This window comes from Diceros bicornis, chromosome 10 (assembly GCF_020826845.1).
Source record: "Diceros bicornis minor isolate mBicDic1 chromosome 10, mDicBic1.mat.cur, whole genome shotgun sequence".
NCBI lineage: Eukaryota > Metazoa > Chordata > Mammalia > Perissodactyla > Rhinocerotidae > Diceros > Diceros bicornis.
Genome location: NC_080749.1, coordinates 59,313,295 through 59,338,810, shown reverse-complemented (window position 1 = coordinate 59,338,810; position 25,516 = coordinate 59,313,295). Strand labels below are relative to the sequence as shown.

The window sequence follows — 25,516 nt, the reverse complement described above, 5'->3', positions numbered from 1 at the left end:
TACCCAACGCTCTACACGGTTTCTTTCCGAGACTATCTACAGCCTTTGGCTTGAGGTGCTGTGGTTTGTACATGGAATGAGCAGTAGGTGGCGATGTTAGCACACAGGACCTTAGGGGTATTGCTGTTGATGCTTTTCAAACCAGCCACTGGATTTAAGTGAGAATTGAGCAGATAACTCAAGAACCTGAGATACTTCCTTTTCGTTTTAGAGTTCTCTACTGTGTTCGGTGAACCTATTTGCTAAATCACTTAGCAACAAATACAAATGGGGTTCACTGTCAACACTGGATGATAGCTGATTGGAGAAGAGTTCCTCTAATTATCAGATGTTGCTAAGAGTTATGAGGACATGATGTGAAATACGAAGATAGCACCTATTACAGTAACTCATCTTCATCCCCCCGAATTTTTATCTTTCACGATTATAGATTATCTTATTTATTATATTTCTAGTACGTTCACAAAAAAGAAGCTCTGGTTAATACGTATTGATCACCCAAAAGGTATTTATCATTGTTTAGGGAATATGGTTTGAATCAAATAGAGATAAATATATATAATATGTTTCAAGAGCAGAACAGCGTGAGCCTGTATTTATATGACAATGATGATTGAACCTAAAGGGTGTAAAACACGGTCAACTGGTCAAAAGGTTCTTATCCTGTGCTTTCCATTCGCAGGCACATGATTTCATTGGGGAAAACAAGCAGAGGAGACTGAGGCCAAATCTACATGGTCTGGTTCTTGGGTGGTCAAACTAACAGCAAAGGTGAAGCAAAAGTTGGGGCAGCCAGAGGAATACACCGGAAGCAGTCTGAAATGTAACAATTGTCATAGCTTCTACTGCTTCTGCCATCACTGCTGAACATTTAATGTCTTTTAAAAAGATGATGTTGCTTTTTCAAGACGTTTATAGTAGTGCAAAAGAGTAATGCCTGCAGCAACATAATTGTTTCAGATGAAAACAAAATAATTAAGCATGGAGTTTGGTACATTTTTTTTCATTTATATGTACACTACTCTACCATTTTCAAAATAGATACATTTTAGCCCAGATGTGGGAAACAATTGATTAAAATGGTCTAGTTGTACAGATTGAAGAAGAAATTTGTCCAAGTAGAGGACATAAAAAATATTATCCAGAAGGAATTTGTTGAGGTGATATATATGAATTCAAGAAATTAAGCTAATTGTCACTAGATACGGAGGAAAGTGTAATTACTTTCAGTTTCATAATTCTTAATTAGCCTGTTTCAGATTTCTCCTTTCCAGAACAACTTCCCTTTCTCTTAGAAAGAACTAAAGCAACTCGCTTTCGCTCCCTCCCTGCAGCCACATTTGCATTCAGCTAGTATGTTGTGTACCTGCTGTTGTCATGCATCATACGGGTACCTGAGCTAAAGCAGTGAAAGATACAATCCTTGTCTTCAAGACCCTCTGTCTAGTTTAGAGGCGAGGCAAGGGAACAGGAGTGCTGTGCACTGTGGGAAAAGCCATGATAGAGTAAGCTAGAGCATTCAGGAACACAGAGAAGAGACCCAGGGAAAAAGTGTCAAGAAAGGCTTTTCTAGAGAGGTGACCACTCAGCTAAATTTGGAAGGCTGAGGCAAGAAGGGATTGGGGGAGGGCTGGACAGTACAGACTCATGCTGTATTTGGAACCTATGGTAATTCATTTTGCCAAGAGTGTAGGGTGTAAACCTAGAGTGATGAGAGACAAGAGTGGTAGAAACAGGTGGGAGATGAGGAAGGGTCTTGAATAGCTGCTAAGAAGTTTCTATCTTATGCTGAACATGTTCTTAAATATGCAGAGATATTAAGGACTTGAAAAAGTCATGATGAGGCAAATCTCCTCATGTAGAAGCAGAGGATGTCTTAATTTACTCTCCTCCTGTGTTCTCTCTGAGAGGGTGGTTTGGAAACCTTTGGTTTTAGAGCTCAGGCACAGGCTATTTAAACCATAGCAAATATTTGATAAATATGGCTAAACGATTAGCATAAAATTGTTAATATATATAATAGAAAAAAATATCAAAAACAAGGAATACTTTTAACGTTTTACATTTCTCTTGATAGCCCACAGCTCAGCCCATAGTTGCTAGTCTTATAGTCAAGACATTCAATTTTATTGTCACTCACTCATGAAGTATCTTTCAAAATAAAGCGATCAATTGACTTCTAAGTGTGAGTCATGAATGTATTAGTTGGTTTCCCTTCTATGCACAATTTCAGACTGTTGCACGTCTCCGTTGGCAATAAATATATTCTTCCATGTATGATAGCTGTTTCTGGGTAGATTTACTTTCTTTTGCTACGGTAAAATTCCTTGAGAGTAAGGAGCATGTCCATTTCACTTTGTGTTCACCAGAGCACCTAGAAGAGTGCCTTCCAGGTAATAGATGCTCAATGATCATGTGAATGATTGAAAGCAGTGAACTATCAGAAACTGTGGAGTTTCAAGGCCAACTATATTACTTTTTCACTAGAGATTATATTGATCCACGGTAACTGAGATGAGATCATTTTGAAAGAGGAGAGCTTAATTACTCAAGGAACGCAAATTTCACGCTCAGCCTCTGTCATATCTGAGAAGGAGAGTAGTGCTGTATAAAGAGACTTGTCATCACTCGTATCACCTCCTCTGAGGTCTCCAGGCAGCATTAATTGCTTATTTCTTATTGTTCCCATAGTATTTCTCTGTGCTCCTTAGAGAGAAATTATGTCTTAGTCATCTTTGTATGCCACCTAGTGTTCAAAAAATTTTGTCGAATGAGTGAATAAATGACTGGGCATGCGACAAATCAATTTACACACTGAGCTTGAGTTTTCTCTTTTCTAAAATGGGTCTAACAACCCTTATCTACTGCAGGGAATATCATTCAGTAATGAAAGTTCTTACAATTGGTGACAAATGTACAAAATCTTTTTAGCATAGAGTTGGAGTGTAAATAAATAAATAGAATTGTGGAGTATTAAATGAAAATTTAAAAACATTTGCTAGAATGACACTTTTCTAAAATAATAGAGTGGATTTTGGAGCCAGGCTGCCTGGGTATGAATCTGGTCTCAGATATTTATTAGCTCTATGACCTTGGGCAGTTATTTCACTTCCCTGCACAGCTGGCTTTCTTATCTATAAAATAGAAACAATAATTATATGTATCTCCCAAAGTGATTGAGCTATCTAAATGAGCTCATACATGACTAGTGCATAAAACACCTAAGCACTCACTGAGGGCTAGCCATTATTTTTTCATTGTATATGCATTTAACACTGCACTAGCCACTTGAACATGATTTACATGCTTTTGTTCATTTTCATATCCCCAGCACATAGCAGAGTACATGCTCCAGAGATCTCAATAAATATTTGTTGAATAAATGATTAAAATAAATGCTTTACACATTGTAAATGGATATTTTCCATGTTAATATTCCCAACATCGTCCTTAAACCATTTAGGTCAATTTAGATAAAAGAAACCAGAAATTATAAACAGTGACTAGCTGACTAAAGTTCTACTTATGGGTCTAGTTTATCCCTTTCTAAGATGGGCTTTTCTCAGAAAAAGTAAGGAATGATCAATACATAAACTTCCTCCATTCCCTCGCTGATCAAATGCTTCAGATACATGCCATTTTCAATCCCAAACTCCTTTTCCAGTGTTTTTTCAGCTTTTCAGATTGTGAGGTAAAACCTGCTTTAGGTACTTATGATTTTAAACACCTCTCGTTAATACCACTAATCCACCTTGTAACACTTGTAACCTGGGGGAGTTCTGGGGCGCCGCAGCAATAGCCTTGGAGGGGCAAGGAATAAGCAAGAGCACCAGTAGGGTGCAGCAAACTTTGGGAGCTGGAAATCACATCCACCTTTTGCCCCTGGCCTACACAGCATTTGAAAGCTTGGGCAGATTTGGGCTGGACCTGAATTAAGAATCAGCCACTGGATGTGCAACTAAGACATACAACTATCTACTGGGGCTTTGGGGAGAAAAAGAGAAAAAAAAAAGGAGGAGGATTGGCATGGATGTTAGCTCAGGGCTGATCTTCCTCACAAAAAAAAAAAAAAAAGAATCAGCCACCATAAGGTATCTCAGGTGATATTTAGTTATGTAGTTAAGGAAACAGAAGCTTTCAGTCTTTATAAAAACTGAACCCAGAGGAAATCTCATTCTCAGCAGTAGTGGAATTCGGTGCTCTAATTAGAAGCTGAGTTGAGTCTTGTGTCCTTGGACATTATAAAGGTTCCAACCAAACTCATTCTCTAGCCTTTCGAGTGGTGAAAGGAAATTTTCAAGTTTCTGCAGTGTTTTGGGTTTCTTTTTTCTTTTTAAAGTTGATGCTCTTCAAATTAGTCAAGAAGCAAACAATATTACTTATTAAACATCTTTGTGAAACAGCATGATATAAGAATTATGCTGGATGACTCATGATTCTTGCTTAACTTATTACTCTCCTAGATATGTTAAAAAGAATAAAATGTGTCATGTCCTGATACCATCTCTGTTTGATTTGGTGCAGCCTGCTTTGAATCCTGTACTTTACAAGTTCAGAAAAAGGAAAGATCTTTATTAGCATCTTAAAGAACAAAACCAAGCAACTCCTTAGTCTTTTCCAAACCAGGGCCTAAAAGAGCTGATTTATCTCCTCCTTATCTACCTAAGAACAGTGGTGCCATATAAAATAGTCAAGAAGAGCTAGAACCCAGAGGGAGAAAATATTATCCTTGTGCCTATATCCTTGTTTTTTCCTCCAGTCATAAAACTTTTATTTGACCAGCACATGCAAAATTTGGGGAAAGAGGAGGATGTGAAGAGAAAAACTAAAGGGGAATTATTAACTCCAAAGAAGTTTATATGGGGGCATCATGTTCTTACCAGAAATAATCTGTTCTGTACCATGTATGCAACAAAGAGATTTTTCCCAGGCTGGATCCAGTATATCAAGCTCCTTATGGATATGGTAAACAGAAAAACACTCAGTTCCATTTTGGGGATAGATTAAGTGAGAGCAGTGATACTTAGATCATTTCTGGAATTGGCACATGGATTCCTCATCAAATTCTACATAGGAATAAGAGAAATGAGCTTTGCATATGGTTCAAACAATCACAGACTGTATAATCTTCTTGAAAGAAAACTCCTCTTAAAATCAAGAAATTTAACTATTTCTGTGTCTATAGATTATTAGGGTTAGGTTGGGATTAAGGATAAGGAATAAGCTCTCTGATGGCATCCAGCCCATCTTACTTACACAGATATTTTGAAAATATATTTGTTGAGCTAATGAAGGAATGAAATCACTCCCTCTTTCCTACTGCCAAAGTTCTCTTAAGTGTGACACAAACAGCAATTCATAAATAATTGCTTTCCTAACACTTTGATCTTTTTAAGAAAACATTCTGGAAGGAAATTTGGCTATTTTGACTTTAAGTTATGGGTTATCAAGGCCCTTGATATACCACCTTCTCCTTTTAGTGAATGGTTAGCCCATGCTATTAGGAAATAACACTTTTATGATACTATTCAGGAAGGGGGTGGAGTCACCTCACACATGCATTTAATGTACACGTGACTTTAGAATCTAACTCCTATGAAGATGAGACCAGTGCCCAAGGATATGACAGTGGCAGCCGTTCAGTGGGGCCACGAGAGGAAAGGCCCAAGTGAGATGAATGACAGGCAGCAGGTGACCAGGCTCTTCTCAGTGACTTTTCAAAGATGTGTCTGAAAAATCAGAATTTAGAGTTAGAGCCAGAAAATACTTTCTGAGTACTTACTACATGTCCACCATCATGCTTTAGTTACTTTCGTATTTTTTTCTTCTTTAATTCTCAAAACAACAACAAACGTGAGATGTTTTAAGGTTATAATGGTTTAATATTAAAACAGAGTGGAGTTAAACTTGTGGGCAAGAAAAAGCACTTTGGAATTCTCCATCCTTTCCTCACTCACACTAGGAACTTGAGAATTATCTTAAAGGAAGAAAGAAGTGAATGCCCTGACATCTACATTTAGATTTTCCATTTGTTTCTTTCTTTATCTAGTTCAGTGGCTCTCAATCCTAAATGTGAATATGTATTACTGTAAGCGCTAGTTCACATATATTAAACTTTAAGCATGATTTAAGGGAGTTCATGATAATTTTGGCTACACAAGAATTTTGCTTTAGGCAGTAACTTTAAAACTAACCCTTGATTAACAAGACACTCCACTTTATTCAAAATAAGCAATAAAAATTTAGAATATAAAACAAAATTCCAGAAACAGTGGTTATTGCCAAATGGTGTTTCAATGTGTTATAGAAAGATCGAGAAAGTAATTCAAATCATCTTTTTTAACGTCAGCATCTTGTTGCATTTGGCTCTGTTGCCAACTGCAGGAAAGAAAAAGGATCAGGTAAGGAAGAGTTCTTCAGGTTCAAAATTTCTTTAATAAAGTTATCTTTCCTATATAGCATAAGAGAAATTGCTCAACCTTTCTCTATACCTTTTCTCACCTGTAAGAAGGAAAGGTAATACTTATTTATAAAGAGAAAGTTTTCAAGTCTCATCTTTTCCGCCAAAGATTTACAGCTTCTTGGAATTACCCTTTCTTTTTTTTTTTTTTTGTTTATTGTGGTAACATTGGTTTCTAACATTGTATAAATTTCAGGTGTAGATCATTATACTTCTGCATGAATTACATCAAAGATTTACAGGCTTCTTGGAAGTACCCCTTCTTTCTTAAGCCTCCCATAGTAATCATTTGCCACATGGCGCCATAGCCCAGAGTTTAAGAGCAGGGGCCTCAGAGCAAGATAAATTGAGTGCAAATACCAAATCTCCCACTTAGTAGAAATATCACTTTGTGCAATTTATTTAACCTCTCTGAGACTCAGTTTCCCCAGTCATGTAATGAGGATAAATTCTTGCTCCCTCCCAGAGCCGTTAAGGACAATGTGCCTGGAACACAACAGACATTCAAAAATATTTGTTGATTGAATGAAAAGTAATCATGAAATACATAGTACAGAAGGAGCCCATAGTCAGTTCTCATCAAACTGTAGTTATCGTTGTTATTACTTCCTATCATCTGCTAAATAAATGGGAATGATTTTGTTTTAAACATTCTAAGTAAACAGAAAGAGCAGATTCAGGAGACATGGGAACATTGGTGAGAGAACAGAATATCAGCATCTAAGTAATATGACAGTATTTGAGAGATTTTATTTGTATATGCCAATTTCGTCCAGTTCCAATTCTGCCATTAAAACTCACTCCCTTAGATGGCAGCCAGGTGCAAGAGCATGGATGCTTTTACATAGCTCCATGGCTGTAGCCTCTACATTTGGCTTCAGCTGTGTTCCCTCAGCGTCAACTCAGCTGTGCTCCTCTGGTGTCTCTCAGGTCTCAGTGGTACTAAACTCATGAGACCATCGGCTCTCATTTCTCATGAGTCTTCTGTGGGGTCTTCCTACTCCACCTGGTGGGCCCCTGCCAAGCTCACTGGCTTCCAGCTCAACAACCCAGGAAGGCTAGACTTCAAGGCCCCTGCTGATTGTGGCACTGTCAAGCTTACTGGAATAGGACTGTTCTTCAGACTGGTATGAGCATCCTGTAAGGTGGCTTCTTCCAACAGTGCCAAAGGGCAACGTGGCAAGCGCTCCCTTGCCGTTTGAATTCTCTTCGGCTTACCTAACTCATCTCCTGCTCTCCAGGCCCAAGTTTAGAGATGAGCTATCAAGAGACCTTGAAGACCGCTGCACTCTACTCTCTCTCTTTTTCCCTCATATTACCACAGTCCTCTTTTACTGCCTTTATATCATATACTGCTCCATCTTAATGCCAACTAAGCCTTAACGGCCAAAAGGATAGCTCTTCTCTACTCTGTGTTAATTCTATAAGCTTAATCCCCCATGCTTGATTGGTGGTCTGCTAATAAAGGAAGAAAATAAAAGAATTCAAAAATCTTCTCTCAAGACAATATCTTGGTTTGCAAGGCAGTATTTTTCTGCATAATCCTATTTTGCATGTCAGAAGCTAAATATTACCTTGGTCTTAGTCTTTGCACTGCTTCAGAACCAAATTCGAATCTTCTCTGTAGACAAATGGATGCCTTGGCTGAAGTAAGGGGAAGGTCTTATACTTGGAAAGGCAAAGGGCAAAAGCACATTAGTAATTTCTTGAATATTTCCCTAAAGTATTTCAGATTTGAAGTGCAATTTGTTGGGAAATTTCCTTTGAAGAATATTACAGATATATTCAGATTATGAAAGTCTGCATAATATTTTTAAAATATCTCGTTCATTATTTGTATACAGTACAGAATGTGCAAAAAATAAACCTGGCTCTCCGAATTCTATGCCATTTTAACTGTGTAGTGTAGATACATTCTCAGTGTAAACTATGTTGGTAATTGTATGGTGTTGACATTTATCTGTGCTGAACTACACTATGCTGAGTTTCCTAAACGGAGTCTTAACACTATACAGCTGTTTTCTATGGCGAAGATTGTTGTTTTTGGTTATGATCAAACTAATAAATTGAACAGGCTGGTTTAATCTCTAGTATTTTATGTACACATTCATGTAGATTTTAAACTAGAAATGCAGAAAATGAAAGTATGTTTTCTTTGGCAGGCATTTGATGTACTTGGAAGAATTGAAGCTTACCTTAAGCTCCTTAAATCAGAGGGTTTAAGTCTGCCTGTCTTGGCAGCGAGGCATGAGGAATTACACAGAGAAATTAAAGACTGCACAGCCGATGCTTTGCAAAAGGGACAAGCCTTAATCAGCCAAGTAGGCTCCTGCAGGTGAGTAAAGTCGATTTCTTCCTCAGTGTAACAAGCTTTTTCACAGTTTCCACAACCTGTTAAAAAATAAGTTGCATGAGTTTTTTTATGCTTCTGATATTTTGCTGCATTATGATATGGCTGAAAAGGATCTGTTGAATTTTGGTCAACAGTGATTCTGAATACAGCATTGCTCATCCAGAAGTGAGGCCGTATTCTGGGCCTGAAGACCTGAAGATGCTAAAGCTTCTTTCTATGAGTTTCCTGGGAGGGGAGAGGGAAAGGACAGAAAGAAAAAACAGAGCTTTAGTTTTCAATGCTTTTCATATTCCTAATGCCTCAATGGGGTTTCTTCCTCTCTTTTAATTCACAAGCCTTGAGTCTACCCTGTTCCTTTTTTCCTTTCTGGAAAAAAATAAAGCACCAGAATTCCCTTTGATTTATGACCTTGGTGGCTCACCAAGCAAAACCCCAAGTAAAAGGTGACATTATTAATAATAATAATAGTTCACTTTTTTTTTTAATTGAGAGCCTACCATGTGCCAGGCACTGTGCTAGGAGCTTTAGGAGTATTATCTCATTAATCCTCACAGCAACTCTATGAGGCATATACTATTAATGTTCTCCTTTTATAAGTAACTGAGACACAGAGAGGTTAAGTAACTTGCGAAAGGTCACACAGCCAGTTAGTAGCAGAGCCAGAATTTGAATCCAAGTTCATAGACCCTAGACCCCATGCTCTTAACCAGTGTGTTAGGGTGGGTTGTTTGTGTGTGCACATTCGGTGAGTGTATCAGTGTGAGCTTAGAGTTGGGTGGGAATGAGGAGAGAAAAGGACCTTGAGAAACAAAAAGAGAATGCAGTGGGAACACGTACGAAAGAATAGGGATTGGAAGACGAAAGGGAGATGACAGAGCAAATGGTGGGACAGACATCGACTAGGAAGAAATCAAGGCAGGGCTTATGTTTTGACCGAGAGAGACAAAAAGATTTGTGCAAAGGGGATGAGCCCAGTTTTTTATCTTCCACATCCACAACCTCCTTGAAACTCAAAGACATTCAATTTGAAGAAAAATGAAATAGGTCAAATGTGATTAAATTATTTTATTTCTGTTTAAACCCTGATTTTGCTTTATTTTAGCTGTGTTTAAAGTGTTGGTTTGGTAAGTCTGGGTTTAGAGAATTTTCTTTTCAGAAGACAGTCTGAATGCAGACTGAGATATTTAACCAGGGCTTGTGATGGTTGCTATGGCACCATGCGAAGCCAAGATTAGATTAGATATAATCCGAGGTCTTCCAGCGGAGCCAAAAAGCTCAGGCTGTGAGAAGGGCAAGTGACCCTCCCCTTTGAAAAACTAACAATACCAGCCATGGCTACTAAATTTCTTTACTTTAGCTCCAAGCCTTGTGTTAGACAGTGGTGTATTCACCCCACTCCAGGAGCCCCAGTGTGCCCCTGCCTGGTCACAAAGTGTGGGTACGAGAGCACCTTTCTCCCCTCCCCTGTTAGAGGTCCAGTCTTCCAGAATTCATAAATGTCTTGGAGCATGCAGAAGATACCCTGTGGGGTGCCTGAACTTGTGGTGCCTGGACTCAGGGTACATGTTGGACATTGATCTGATCACGTGGTGACCGGATGAAGTGGTGAGGTCTCCAGTTATAATTGGAGAATGGCCCCACGTCACTTTAGCAAGTGGGTCTCAAAGCACAGACAGATATTTTTTTCAGGCTACTCTTTACTTGGGGTGCTTTCCCCGGCCTTGGGCAGTTTCTTTTTACACCTGGGTAGATCAGGAGGCAGCCAAAGACCTCTCCCCAGATCTCTGAAGATCTGTCTCTGGCATGCTGCTCCAGAAAGTCTAGGAGCCTTGGCCTCCCCAAAGTCTGATCTCTGTCTCCTCGACTCAGCACAACCTCTGGGCTCTGTCTGGCTTCCAGCTCCCTGAGCTTTGGTCTGGAAATTACCTCCCAGGCAGTGAGCCGAAGCAATCATAAGGCTCGCCTCATTGCTTTCGCTTCTCTCAGGGATCACTGTCCTGTGCTACCAGCCGTTCAGTGTCTGAGAACTACCGGTTCATATGTGATGTCTATTGTTCTAGTCGTTGAAGGCGTGAGGGTAAATCCGGTCCCTGCTTCTCGGCTAGAGTTTGAAATTCTCTATTCGGTTTTGTTGCTCAACTCCTGGAGTTGGAAAGCTGGTCACAAATTATTACTGCTGACCTTTATCTTATTTGCCCTAAGCAGTAATGCTTTATTTTCAATACTTAAATATAAGAGGAGAAGTGCTTTTTATTTTATATTACATTCTGTTTTTGGGGTTTTAGTGACTGTGTTTGGCCATCCGCATTGTAATGGTTGAGATGTTTATTTACTTAGCTAGTCTCGTGCTTTTTGCCTTCTGTGCTTGTTCTAGTCTTAATTTTTACATATATATTGTTTTTCAAAAGGGCATCTGTAAGTTCTCTTCTTCGGGCTGCAGGCAGAGACGTAATAGAAGAAGCATAGTTAGGGACCATTTCAAGAAACTTGAATTAATGGTTAGGTAACTGGATTTAAAAAAATAATTAGGAGTATGGCTTCTGCAACATCCTAGATATATAAGCTCTCATAGTAGTACCAAGGTGTCTGGTTGCCCTGTGATTTCACAGTATTTTACAAATCAACACTATTTCCATTTTGCAGGAGGAACTGAAGATAAAGTGAAATTGTTACTTGGCAAAGGACACTTTTGATTCAGAAGGTAGATGGAGAATAGAAATCGTTAAAAACTGAATTGAAATGCATTAGAATCTCAGTCGCAAACTAGAGCCACACGTAGCTACTGACCTCAATCCCATGCATTCCATTTGGGACTTGCTTCCCTTTCTCATCTAACGGTTCATCTGTTCAGGGACCTGGGTCACCATCATAGGAAAGAAGCAAAACCTGAAAAGGGGATTTCAAGTTGCAGCCACTGTTGGAGTTTAGAATGGTGGTAATGGAAATGAACGCAAATTTCAATACAGAGAATTACACGTTATTGAACATCACAATGGCTTCCTAGACTTCCAAATGCCAGCCACACGACTGAGACACAAAACACTAAGGTTCCTATTATCAGACATTGGGAAACTGGCGTGGATAAGAAACTTAAGACTTAGTATCAAAGGAATTTTCTTTCATGCATTCTGAGGGCCTAAACAATGCCATGACTTGTAAACTTCACTTCTCTGAACCTCAGTTTCCTCATCTGTAAAATGGACCTATACATTACATAGAGGTTTTTGTTTTAATCGAAGGAGATGGCACCACTCTTGGCACATAGACAGTGTCCAATAAACAATTGGTTCACTTTTTTTTTTACCTTCTATACAAAGAGCTTTAAAAGCAAAATACTGAGTCACATGGTTGTTTCAACTGATTACATTTTCACTAACTGGGGAAGGTTATACTTGAAATATGGCAGATAAACGTTTATCTTAAGGTAGTAAAAGGCAAAATTTAGTATTGAGGCAGATGGAATTTGAGACCCTTAGATCTAATTTTTCTTGTTAGTCAATAAAATAGGACTTGAGAAGTTCACATTTATCTGAGATGAAGCTTCCTAGTAAATCTGAGACCTTTGTCATTATTTTTCTGTAATTACTACCTTATTAGTAACAGATTCACACTGTTTTTCTAACCTGGAATCAAACACCTTTGAGGTTGGAGCAGCCTCACAAAATAAATAATGGTTATTTACATGTTTCCTTCTCTTTCTATTTCCTCCCTATAATCAGGTGATAATTCTGAGTCGTTGTTAAATAGTTTATCTTTTCAGAGTACAATATTTGTCACATAACCTTAACACACTTTAATTTGAAAGGCATTTTAGTGCATTCATTTGTACTTAATTGTTTTGAAAGTTTCCTCTAATAGTATCTGTTAATGGTTGAACTTAGACTTACAGTGAAGCTGAAAGCTCCTGGCTTCAAGCCCCCCTCACCTCTTCCTAGGCCTTGCTTGGTATCATCTTTGAGCAACAAGTCTAAAGATAGACCAGAGGTGGCCTGCCACCAAGCAGAATTCTGCATTTATTAAGCCACAGGAAGCTGTGGTGACTGGGAGTGCTGCATCAAAGACCTTGTGTGAGAGTGAAGTTTTCCATAATTGGACAAAAACAAGGAACCTCTTTTTTTTCTCAGTGTAGCTACCAGTTCAGAACTCAAAAACATACAAACACCCAGCAAGACCAGGATCCCCTATGAAGTGTTCATTTCCCTTTTCCTGTTTGCTAAAGTTAACTTAAGAGTTACAAGTCAACTTGCTTCAGTATTGGTTCCATTTCCATCCTTGTATAAAAGACTGACCAGTTTTCATTCTACCTTGTTATGGTGAATTTAAGCTTATAAATTTCATCCTGACAATATTTTGCTTTGGTATAACCATAAGTATTGTCTGTTTTGATCTAACACATTATTACTTTTTTAATGGTAATTCTTTATATTTTCATGTTTTACAGAGAAATAAAAACAGGAGCTAATTGGGAGTTTGCATTCTCTTTCCACGATTTTCATTTACGTTGGCTATCTCTACTTCCCTTGGTTGATAGTGTGAATGGTAATGAACTTCAGACAGAACGTGGTTCATTCATTCATTTATTTGTTTACTCCAAAAATATTATTGCATGTCTTTTGTAAATCAGGTACTCTCAAGCATCTAATGTGATAGGGGAAGTGTCTGCCTGTGTGCTATTTATATTTTGGTAGGAAGAAACAGTCAACCAACAAATAACCAGTAAATGAGATGCTCTTATGAAATGGGATAGAGAGTGACTGTGGGGAGGGGACCTTTTAGACATCATAGTCAGGGAGGAATTCTTTAGGGAGAATGAGCTACCATGCAAATAGCTGGGAGATGGGTGGACTTGTCAGAACAACAGCAAAGGAGTAAAGAAAGAAGTACTGTGTGGCCGGAGGAGAGGGCGGCAAGGGGAAAAGGGCATAAAACAAGATCAAAGAGTCAGGTGGAAGTTAGACTATGTTCAAATGCTCATTGGCAATAATGGCAACCCCTTGTGTGCTTTATATACGTTAGCGAATAATCCTCAAAACCACCCTGTGATATGGGTACTACTATTATCATTGTCCCTGTTTGGTAGATAAGGAAGCTAAGGCACAGAGATGTTTAATAACTTGTCCTACTACCCCTCACAGGGTAGTAAGAGGTAGAGTGAGTACTGGAATGCAGAAATTTTGCTTACTTTCCGTTTATTTAAAAATTATTGAACGTACATATAAGCATCTCATATGACATACCAGCACTGGACTTCAAGGGCCATCAAAGATATATAAACCTGGCCTGGAATCTCCAGAACCTTACTGACAGCCAGTCAGGGAATGACACATCAAGGAAGGTGCTCTAGGCATGAGGAAGCCATGGGGACAGTGAGTGGCCCACCTCTTCAGAGAAGGAAGACACAATCTCAAGCTCCTGTGATCAGCATAGGTCAGGTAAAGGAGTGAGACTTGAGAGGACCATTGTTGAATCTGATAATCTAAGGCGGGTGAAGGGTCTACATCTTCTAGCCAAGATGAACAGAATCAATACCTACCACACAATACTTTTTGAATTCCTTTGTATCTGTCAGCTCTATCTCATGGCTTCACTTTTCATTCTGCAGTGTTCTGAATCATCCCTTAGTTGTTTGGCTTGTGACAGCATCATCTCCTCACCCAGACCACGACATCACCTGAGGTCAGCCCTCAAGGTCAACCATGTAGGAAACCTCTTTTATGTTTCTTAGTATTTACATCCTAGGTGATTTGATTTGAAATGTTAAGGGGCTGGTACGACATTAAAGAAAAGCTTCTATCATAGTAAAAATTTTAAAAGGTCTTAAGTGGAAAACAAACAAAAACAATCCCCACCCTCCAACAAAACAAAACAAAGAAACAAAAACAGAAATTTCCTTTGCCTAATAGAGTCATCTCTGATTGCATTTTGTAGGAATTCTACCAAGCATCTAAGAACTTAAAATAACTGTTTTTTTAAAAAAGTTTGATGGTGCATTTAGATGGTAAACGTCAGATACTGAAATTTAGGAAATTACAAAGTTGAGTTCTTATGACAGTGTTAACTCAGCCACTTTCCAAATATTTTCATGTCTATATTAAGTTGTTCTTTTTAGAGGTTGAGTAAATGTCATAACTGCAATCTGGGCCTGTTAACATTGTTAAGACTTTTATAACTCTGAAACTCTTAGTATGGAAGGCACCCAAAGTTCACACTTTCCATTAAATCTAGGAGTAGTTAGATTAGGTTCTTGTAAAATATCTAGAGTCACTCATTACAATATGAATTTACTTGTTTATGATGCCGACAATGTGATGTGAAGTCACAAGGATCCCAGAATAAGAGGGTCTGGAACTGCAGCGTCTACAGAGGAAGCCTGACTCAAGGGTCAGAAATCTGTGCCTTGGGTGACTGAGGCGGACTTCTCTCAGTTTAGAGGGCTTAGAGAAAAAAGAACACAAAAAAGCGAGAGAGGACGAGATGTGAGTGGACATATTGATGAATAAAATGCTCATCACAGTGCTGGTTATGGTAATGCAAATCTGAAAACCACCCAAGTATTCCCAGAAAATAGGGAAATATTCGAATAGTTTAAGGGCAAACACATTATGGAATATTCTACGCCAATATCAAAAGAGTGTTTTTTTGGTTTGTTTTGAGAACATAAATCCTTTGGAATGCATGCTGATTTTGCCCTCATGTGAGACCTGCAGCTGGTTTTCTTTTTTCTGCAGGGAAGGATTTGCCCTCAGCTAACATCTGTTGTCGATCCTCCTCTTTTTTTTTTTTTTTCCCCTCCAAAGTCCCAGTGCATGATTGTGTATCCTAGTTGTAAGTCCTCCTAGTTCTTCTATGTGAGCCACCGCCACAGCAGAGCAACTGACAGACAGTGGTATGGTTCTGTGACCGGGATACGAACCCGGGCCACTGAAGGGGTGAGATCGCTGACTTTTAACCAATAGGTCATCAGGGCTGGCTCTCAAAAGAGTGTTTTTGAGAAATATTTGAAGACAGAGAGTATCCTCACAATATACTTAAGTAGGTCAAGTAGGATCCACATTGTATGTACGGCATCATGCTAACTTTGGGGTGGGGGAAGGACTGCAAAGAGAGAAACTTTTTGGAAGGAGACACATTAAAATATATTTTCATATTTTCCAAATTATCTCAAATGAGAATATTTGTTTAGCTCTTGCTGTGCCCTTTCTATCTGAGGATTTATGTCGTTAATCATGGAAAATTTTCAACAATTATCTCTTTAAAAATGGATTTTCTTTTGCTCTCTCTTTTCTCCTGTAACTCCTAGTAGAAGGATGCTGGATCCTCCCAGTCTGCTGCTGAACTGTCTTTCCTATTTGTCATTCCTTTAGCTCTTTGCATTGCATTCTCAATGAATCCCTCAGACTAATTTTCTCTTTTGCTAATTTTCCCTTTGTTTTCACTCATTATTTTTACTTTTTTGTTTTTTAGTTTTCACAACTATGTTGTTTTCATTTCTAGGATTTCTAACACTCTTTTTCACATCCAATTTTGTTTTATTTCTGACTGTTTTTGTTTCAGAGTTCTTGTTCTGTTATTATGGTTGTTGGTTTTTCCTTTATCTCTCTGATGATCTCAGACTTTTATGTTAAAGTTATTTTCAGATTGCCCTACTTATTTTCCTTTCAGATAGAGTACATTTATCTCCTGATTATTGAGTGTCTTTTCTTCGGATTTATTTTCCTCATGTGTTCTGAAATTTTAGATGATACTCTCACCTGGAGTGGGAGGTGTTCTTTCTTTGCCTTTATTCTTCTTGCTTTGCTCTCTCTTGACTCTTTCCTCCTTAACAACTTTGCAATGACATCCCCCGGAACTCACAGGGTCTCCAGTCCAGACTCAGTCTTCTGTTGCTTGATCAGGTTGCACAAGCTCCCATGGAGATACTATGGCTCTCAGAGACGCAGCCAGAAAACCAGGTTGGGGGTGGTACCTAACTGCCCTGCTGTGTCTGATTCCTGGGTCCAGTAGCAGTTGTCTCTAGCATTTTTAAACCTCCTTTCACAAGGAGGGAGAACCCCATCTCAGTTACTGATTTCAGATGGAATCCTAGCTATGGTACCCTTCACATAGGACATATTTTGGTCTCTATGACCTCATAGGAATGGAACTTGTGGCCATCTCTGCATGCATCTGGACCAGGACCCTGGAGCCCTGTAGCTTCAGCTCCACTTACTACTTTCTGTTTCTTCATTGTTATGTGTATATAAAAGGTGTGTGTGTGTGTGTGTGTGTGTGTAATATTTGTTTGGTGGGGAGGGATTCTCAATGTATCACTTAAGTCAGAAAAAAAATTATTGTAAAAACATGCATTTCATTTGTACAGTATGAATGGCAGTTTTTCAAAGTAGGGATGAAAACCAGAGAGTGACCGTTGTTTCCCCCCAAATAAAGATCATAAACTTGAAGGGACACTGTTTGTGTCCCTGTCAAAAGAAGCAGCAAGCTAAAGTAAGAATTTTTTCATTTTCAAAGTACAATTTGTCCATAGTCAGAAAGAAAAATAAGATCAGCTGATTCCTTCTGATGAGATAGAGTAAACCGTCAAGTGCTTACCATCTGGTTCAGCTCCTAATCCAGATGGGCTGCCAATAGTAATTTATGAAAGGTTTGAAAGCAACTTGCCGTTCTCCGGAAAGAATCATTAGAACACATTAAGGGGATTTGCTCCCCTCCCCCAGCCCCAGTTTGCAACAGATGCAAAGACAGGGCAACTGCTTTCATACAGCAAATAGAACAGTCTATTTTTGAGCCAGAAGTCTCTGATCTTTAATCATTTTTCTTCCCCCTTCCCTCTCCTCTACTGGTTCAAAGGTTAGGGGAGAAAATGCTCCCATGATGGAATTTCTAACAAACGTCTGAAGAAGCCTTCACAGTCTGTCGTTTTTGAGTATCTGTAATGCTTGGAAAAGTCAAAGTCAACATCAGGAATGTTCTGATGTACCTCATGCTCATATTACAGACAGGCACCATCTAATCCATTCTTATAGAGAAAACCCAAAGGTCAATCAGTATTTCCAAAGCAAACTGTAGAGCCACAGATTGTTAGATCTAGAATTTAGTCCCCTGTTAGCCCCTCTCACACCCAATCAGGCAGCACATGAGCAGTGTGTCTTCAGAATCAGAACAGAATGACAGGGCGCTTTGTTCCACCAAGTTTCTGTTGTCCGCCCTGAGCTGTTGTCACATCATTTATTTAATATTACTGTGAAGTAATAGGACTCATTCCTGGGTGACTGATGGAACTCTATTAATTTATTTTCAGTTCATGTAAGAATTGCTGGCAGAGAGTGAGGTCATATTTTTCCATTGATCAAACCATTTTTTCAAGCTCCAAGGAAATTGCTAATATTCATGCTATACATGTTTTAAAATGTTCAGAAGAAAAGTTTGAAATCAGTGTTTAAAGTTTCTAATTGAAAATGATGGAATTAGGGCTGGTTCTGACCTGCAGATTAAGTTTTCATTAAGAAGGAATGGGAGCGGGACTGGGGTTAGGAGCATGACAGGTATATTCCAATTGGGAATCAGGAGAGGGAAGAGATTAATGCCCGATCAGACAGAGATGATCTAGCTGAGGACACAGAGAGAGGAAAATAGGAGCTGGCTAGGGTAAGCAAGATAATTGAGAACTTCTCTTACTTAGCACGGGGTCTAAGCTACAAGTAAGAGTGGGGTGCACAGTGGACAGGCAGTAATACACAGCGGAACAAGGCAATTCAGTCTATCTCTCTAAGGCTTTTAATAGAGGAGGAAAGCGTCAATCAACCTAACTGTAAGTGCTAAACCATACCAAAGAAGAAATTGAGCAGTCTTCAGATAGCCTAAAACTTCTATAAGAGGGCAAAGGGCAAAGTCGTCATTGCTTAAAAACTATTGGAGACTGTTACTAGTAATATTTTTATACAATAACTATCTGTGCATATGCTCTTCTTGTTCCTTAAATCTATGTCTTCTCTTCCCTTAAATGTTGATCAAAAGGTATTTTATTTAATTTGAACATATGCATTAATCTACTACTTACAAGGCTATGTGCTCAGGGCTGCAGAGGGTATGTGAATGAATAGACTGTTGTTCTTTCCCTTAAAGAATTTACAATGCAATTGATATACACGATAAGGCACAAATCACCATAAAATGAGATAGAATCTCCTAGGTCATTGAAAAATTGAAAATGAATGGGCCTTCCAAAGACAGAAAGAGAGAGAGAGAGAGATCCTATTTGGTTGGTTGTGATTCATCTAAATTAAAATTATAAGTTACTAAAGAGCAATATTTTTATGGAAGGAATGCTTGATTTGGTTTTGTGTCCCCATTTCCGTTCTCTGTGCTGGAGGGACCTTCAAGACGTGAATTTGAACGAGGTGCCATGCCCCTCTAGTGGCCACTTTGCAAGCTACACCTCAGTTTGCTCATCTACAAAATAGAGATAACACTTATACCCAGATCACATGGTAGTTATATGAACTAGAAAAGAGACTGCTTAAAACGTTAAAAATGTATGCCTTGTCACAGTAAGTGCTCAATAATTGTTTTTAGAAAATGTTTACCTATTTACTTTCACAAACTTTGTTGTCTGTACTTTCTTTTCACTTCTTCACTTTTTCTTTTTTATTTATCTTTCTCATGCCAGCTTTGCATATTCTACAGAACACTTAGACCCTATAATATATAGGACAACTGGGCATTTAACTGCTTTTTTAGCATATAATATCTCAAAGTCTAAAACTCAGTCTAGTAAAATGCTATTATTATTACCAATACACTGCTTTTACAGAATTTGCGGATTTAAATATCATGACTTATTTTTAAAAGTCTCCTGATTTATTGATTGATTATACTCTTCACTGTCTCTGAGTTATTAAAATGCAAAACTAATTGTTTTAAGTGTAACATCTGTGGAACATTATGTGTCAGAAATAAGATTTCTCAAAGTGGTTTCGTTTTCTCCCCCCAATTAAACTTCTCTGAGACTCCAGTGGTACCCACGGGATGCGCTTGAATCCCATGCGCATTTGACACGATCCTCAAGCTGATAATGATGAACTCTCACCTCTTTAGCAACTTCATTGTCACTCCTGTGAAGTTACTTTAACTCTCAGTCATTCGGGATCTTGCCCTCATTTCATTAGTAATTAAATTTATTTTTACAAAGACATAAATTAATTATTTGAGGTAAAATTACTGAAATCTGTACCTCGTTTCAAGATCTTTTTTAACTGTGGGGTAATTAATTTTGAGTTATCGTGTTAATCTTTATTAGGATTTGAAGGAAATGAGTGATGGGAAATGAAAGACTTCAACTTCTTATACAGTAGGAGAGGCTCTGTTTCAGGGATAGGTTGAAAAATTAAAAAGTGCTCATTCCATCAGCAATGTTCTTTCACTGTCTTGCATTGCTAGCAGGCCTAAGTTGGACATGGTTAGGAAACTTGCTAATCTATCTGTAGACCAGAGCAAATGGGGTCCAAGTCTAAGTTCATTTGTTGTTTTAAAGGCATTTTCATTTTATAAGCTCTCATGTCCCTTCTCTTTTTCTCATGAGGCCAGCACAGGTGAAAAATGACAAGGTGAGGCTTGGTTTCTTTTTTACGAACAAGTATATTAGATTCCCAATTCTTGGTGATGACTTGGTTTTCATCTAATGGATACAGCTGTCGGGGGAAGAGGGAGAATCTCCCTCTGCCCTTTCCCTTAAGGTTCTTCTGGCTGGCCAAATAATCAACAAGACAGGTTAGCAGGAGAAAATAATACCAAGTTTAATAACATGTATACATGGGAGAAAGCAGGGACACTGCGTTTCTCCACACAATAGCAGAAATTCTCGTCTTAAATATCATTTTCAGCCAATGACAAAGGAGGATTTTGGGGGTGGGGGAGTCAATTACAGGAGATTACCACTAAAGCACAGTAAACAAGAGTAAGGTTATTATGCAGATTTAAGACCTCACCTTCCACATTGATAAGTTTCTAGAAATGAGGTCATCCCCCCTCTTCCCAAGACAGAGAGGGAGATACCTTTACAAATGGAGATTTCCCTTATAAATGTAAATGTTTGTCTGGCAACTCCTCGCAGGACCATCCAGAGAATGTGACCAGAGAGACAGAATTTCTGATAAGATGGGCTTGTTGGTGCCTTTCCTATTCTAACATCTATTTTACATTATATTACAGCCATCAGATGGAAGATCTGTTCCAGGAAGGAGCCACCATGTCAAATTCTTTAGGCAGTTAGTGGGGGAGGTCAAATGTCCTTCAGAGAAAACAATCAAAGTAAAGAGATATATTTCAGGGTGGCCAAATTTTGATCTCCCACAGTCCCGCCTTTGAAACTAAAAGTTTCACAGTCCTTTTGAAACTTAAAGAAGTTTCATAGTCCAGAAGCTGAGTTGGTAGATTGTTTCATCTCACTGAACACATTTCTTAGTCCTGATAATAGATCAGTTCAATTAAGTTCCTTTTGGAAGGTAGGTGGTGATGCAGGTGGGCTCTCAAGGTCACGCCTATATTGTGGAAGCAAGCAATCAAGTATTTAATAGAAGCATTTCTATAAAAGAAAAACAAGGTTAATGGTTGGAGCAAGTTGTAAAGCAGTTTTTGAGTTCAGAGGACAGCCAGTGAAGAAGAATTTTAGATGTCAGCGTCAAAGCATCTTTTGCAGTTTAAAATGTCTCAGATGGTGTCGTCAGGTCATCTCAAGTTTATATCAAGTCCATCAGCTTCAGTTTGTAAGGCTTCAGGAAAAAGGGCAGGTTCAGTTTTCAGTGATTCCAAATGAAAATGATGGAAAAAAATCAAAAACGTTAGTTTGGATATCTGTAGCCAGATATTTCAGGAGACTAGAAGAAGTCAGGATCCAGTTCAGTCAACAGATATAAAACAAAAACCTCAAAAGACAACAAAACTAGGATCTAATATCCACAAATGTATACTATAGTTTTTACTGAAATATAATTTCTCTCTAAAATCACCCTCATTTTTATTAAGATAGCAAAATTAAAACTAGTTTGCAAAATAAGTCTAGTTCCAATAGAGTTGGCCCAATTATTTACATAAGTACAGCAAGAATAGCAGTTGATCACATAGGCTCTTTTAAATCTGCTTTGCTGGAACTTTTTATAAGGAATCTCACATTGAACTTTAAAAGGTCTCTCGAGGCCAGGAAAGCCAAGCCAAGGATTTTGTCATCAGACTTTGTCTGCAATACCTATAAATTTGGGTGAATTCCTCTCTTCCGAGGTTCCCCCAAAATATTTTGAGGTTCCTTGTACCTGCCAGATAAGTGACATTCTTTACTTATCCTGGTAAGTGCTGCTTGGAACATAAAGGTACCAGGCCAATATTTCCACGTGGCTTTATTCCATAAAGTCCAATCTTTATTCCTCAAAAGCTGTATGGTTATATTGCAAATATGATGTTCCAGTCACAACCTTGGTAATAGACCCAGTGTTTCCAATTGTGTCCTGTTATAAGGAGAACAGATTCTTATTGAACTTATGCAAATAACTATATTGCCATGAAAAACAACAATATTCACTCACTAAGAGTTTCCAAATCCTGGAGGGATCAGATAGAGAGAAAAAGATAAATATTTTAATTTTACTTAAAAAAAATATCATTTACCAAATTGCTATAAGTCATAGCTATCTCGGGAGAAAAGAGAAAAAGTTTTCCTTAAATCTGAAAAAACAAAACATTAAAAATTCAGCAATACTTCAAATGAAAAATCATAAAAATTAAAAGCATCCTTATCAGTTTATTCAGTCCTGTGTAATCCATTCTTGATACCACTCTTTTTGTTAGCAGCTTTATGAAGTTATCAGTCTCTCCATCAGATTTCTATAATTTTTTTACCCAGTTCAGTTTTATGATCAGAAAGTTTGTCAGAAACCTGTATTCTAGAGTAAGTGTTAAAGTCTTTTTTATGAACTTCTCTGAAGATGAAACATATTTTGCAAAAGCATTAGTGCAAAGAAATAAGTCTGTAAACAACAAGACCTCAAAATGGCAATTGACAGAGAAATTTGGTTAATTTTGTGACATACAACACTTTAAAATAATAATAACCAGAATTATGACTGATAACCAGGACAGATCAGAATTTCGGTAATGTTATACAGTTTTAAAACACCTATATCAATAACATTTGCCCACATAATAGCACCTAAGCAGGCTTATCATCACTTGTCTGACAACGCTTTCCATGTAATTGAACATATTGAATAAGGCTAATAAGTCTAGTATCTTTCCCCTTATAGGAAGAGAGCAAATTTTTTTGAGAAGTTCCAGGGCCCTTTGAAAATTCTCAAAGAAATAAAAGTTAAAAAAAGACTATTTAAGATATGAATTTTGGTGGAGCTTGTCAAAAATATAAACAGTCAAAGCAAACATAGCATTAACAGTCCAAAAAGCCTTAATAGAGAGACCTCAGTCTTTTGAACGTAGGAAATTATTTTAACAGGTTTTTTTTTTTTTTCTCTGTCTTTTAGGTAGACTTACTCAAAGGGAAAGAAAAATCTTTTATAACCTCTTTATCAAGTTTAAGCAAATTATCGTTTTATGAGAAATTTCAATTTTGCACCAGCTTACTTCTGCTATTAAAACTCATTTACTTAATTAAATTCATTATAATCTTAGCCAACTTGACCATGCAAAAACTCCTTTTCCAGAATTGCTCTTCCACAAACCTTCTATAACTTTCTTTTTACATTCAGAATTTGTCCCATGTCTTTCTTTTCCCTTCTAGTACTTGAGGACAAATTTATCTTTCTTAACCAACCAAACAAAATATTTTCATTCTTTGTTCCTTCTTTATATATCTTACTTTCCTTGTACACAGACATATTTTTCTTAATTTTCAATCACATATACTAATTAGAAATTTTAACCTTTAGAAACCTTAATTTGTGAGTAAAAACTAAGTAAACCATTATAAACTTTCTTTCACATTAGTATCTTGTGGCTTGGAAAATTTATAAACACTTCATAACTTCTAGAAACATGTTACTTTATAGTATAATCTTTTAATAAAACACATGTTTATCAATAGACCCAAAACATCTTTTAGTTTTCCTGTAATGAAAAGCCAAAAGTAGACAAACGTACATTTAGCAATCAATGTCTAATATCTTATCTTATTTGGAAATGATGATACTCAGAGAATTTTTATCATAAAACTTAGAAAACTCTCAAGTTTTAAGTCACCAAAAAGAGTTTGGAAGCTGTAACCAACATAACACATAATTATTGTTTAAAGTTCATCCAACATTCATCTTTATCACAACTATTTAGTTACTTATTCCCAATAATTATTTAGATTGCCTACAAGACTTCATAAGACTTTGGATAAAATTAGCCATCATTTAAATTACTATTTTTGTTAACCAGTTCTGTAATAGAAATAACATCAGTTTTTTTCCTACAAAATTTCATGCAATTTTCATCACTTCTTATACCTTTAAACATAGTTATCATTAAGATTTTTATCAATAGGTCTTGGTCTTCTAACTTTGGACAAGAGAAGCATTCCCAGTCAGACATTTTAAAACATACTCAGGCAAAGTTGATGTAACCTCTTTGTATAAAATTAGCTCAAACATTCCAACCTTTATAATCTTATCAACACTTACACTTTTACATGTTCTCAATTTAATTGTAACCTGAGTCAAGGTCTTAAGACTAGTCAAATTTTTCCCTTCTTTTTTCTGGCCTTAATTCTTAGGTACCAATTAAGCAATTATGTGAGAGCTCTCAAAACATTTTTTTTTTCCCCCAATTTAGAAGTTTTTCCAATTCAAAGGATCCGTCGTCTGGCCATTGACGAGTAGGATCTTTATTTGTATATTTATTCCAATAGTGACTCGAACCAATAAGCCTTTTTAAGGAAAGACCCGGAGGTAGCTTTCCACGCTTAGACTAAATCTTCCATGGACGCAAGAGGCGTCCCTGGTGAGGGCGCAGATGATGTAGCCCCCATGATCCACAGAATTCACTCCCAAAGATATTCAGAGACAGTAAAGACCTTCGTTGCACAGGCGGTAAGGATAAAAGGGTGTCTCCGGTCTCCCACAATAGTGTGGGACGCCTCCAGTCACAGACCCGCTAATCTGTGACACCGGGCGGGCGATACTGGAATGGGATTTTTCCAGCACTAACAAGCAACGAAGGTTAAGACGACAAAAGCCCTTATGGACTGGGCCCTTTATGACAAACTCCCCTGAGAACTTGGCACAGCCGGACAAAGAGACAGTTCGGAACCCCAGTCTACTCGACTGGCCACCAAGGTGCACCCCGGTAAATGCACCTTCCGTATGGTGGAGACGAAGGAGAATATTCTCACTGGTCACAAAGCCAAGTTCTCAGGACACAGAACAAGACAGAGACTACTCTGGGAGGAAAAGGGATCAAGATCAAAACCAAGAGTACTCTACCAAATTTAAACCAAGAGTCACTAAAAGCCCAAGAAACTAGTTTCCCAAATATTTTCTCCTGCCAATCTAAATTTAGAAAGAGAAAAAAATTCTCACCATTTCCTTCCGCCGGGCTCCGCAGATAGAGATTCCGGGAGGCTGACGTGGTAAGAAGTCTTACCTTTTGCCGGCTTTCGTCAGGCGTTCCCGTATCTCATCATCTGCAGTAGTCCAGGGAGAAGGCAGGTCTTCCAACCAGAG

The 25,516-nt window shown here is 38.0% G+C and overlaps 1 protein-coding gene across 1 annotated transcript in view; it reads left to right on the top strand.

Annotated features, from left to right (window-relative positions):
* Positions 1–25,516, top strand: part of CCDC141 (coiled-coil domain containing 141) — a 192,082-nt gene that overhangs the window by 108,502 nt on the left and 58,064 nt on the right. Inside the window, exon 8 of the mRNA XM_058549342.1 lies at positions 8,623–8,795. Within this exon, the coding sequence (XP_058405325.1) occupies positions 8,623–8,795 (173 nt within the window). The remainder of the gene's footprint in view (positions 1–8,622; positions 8,796–25,516) is intronic.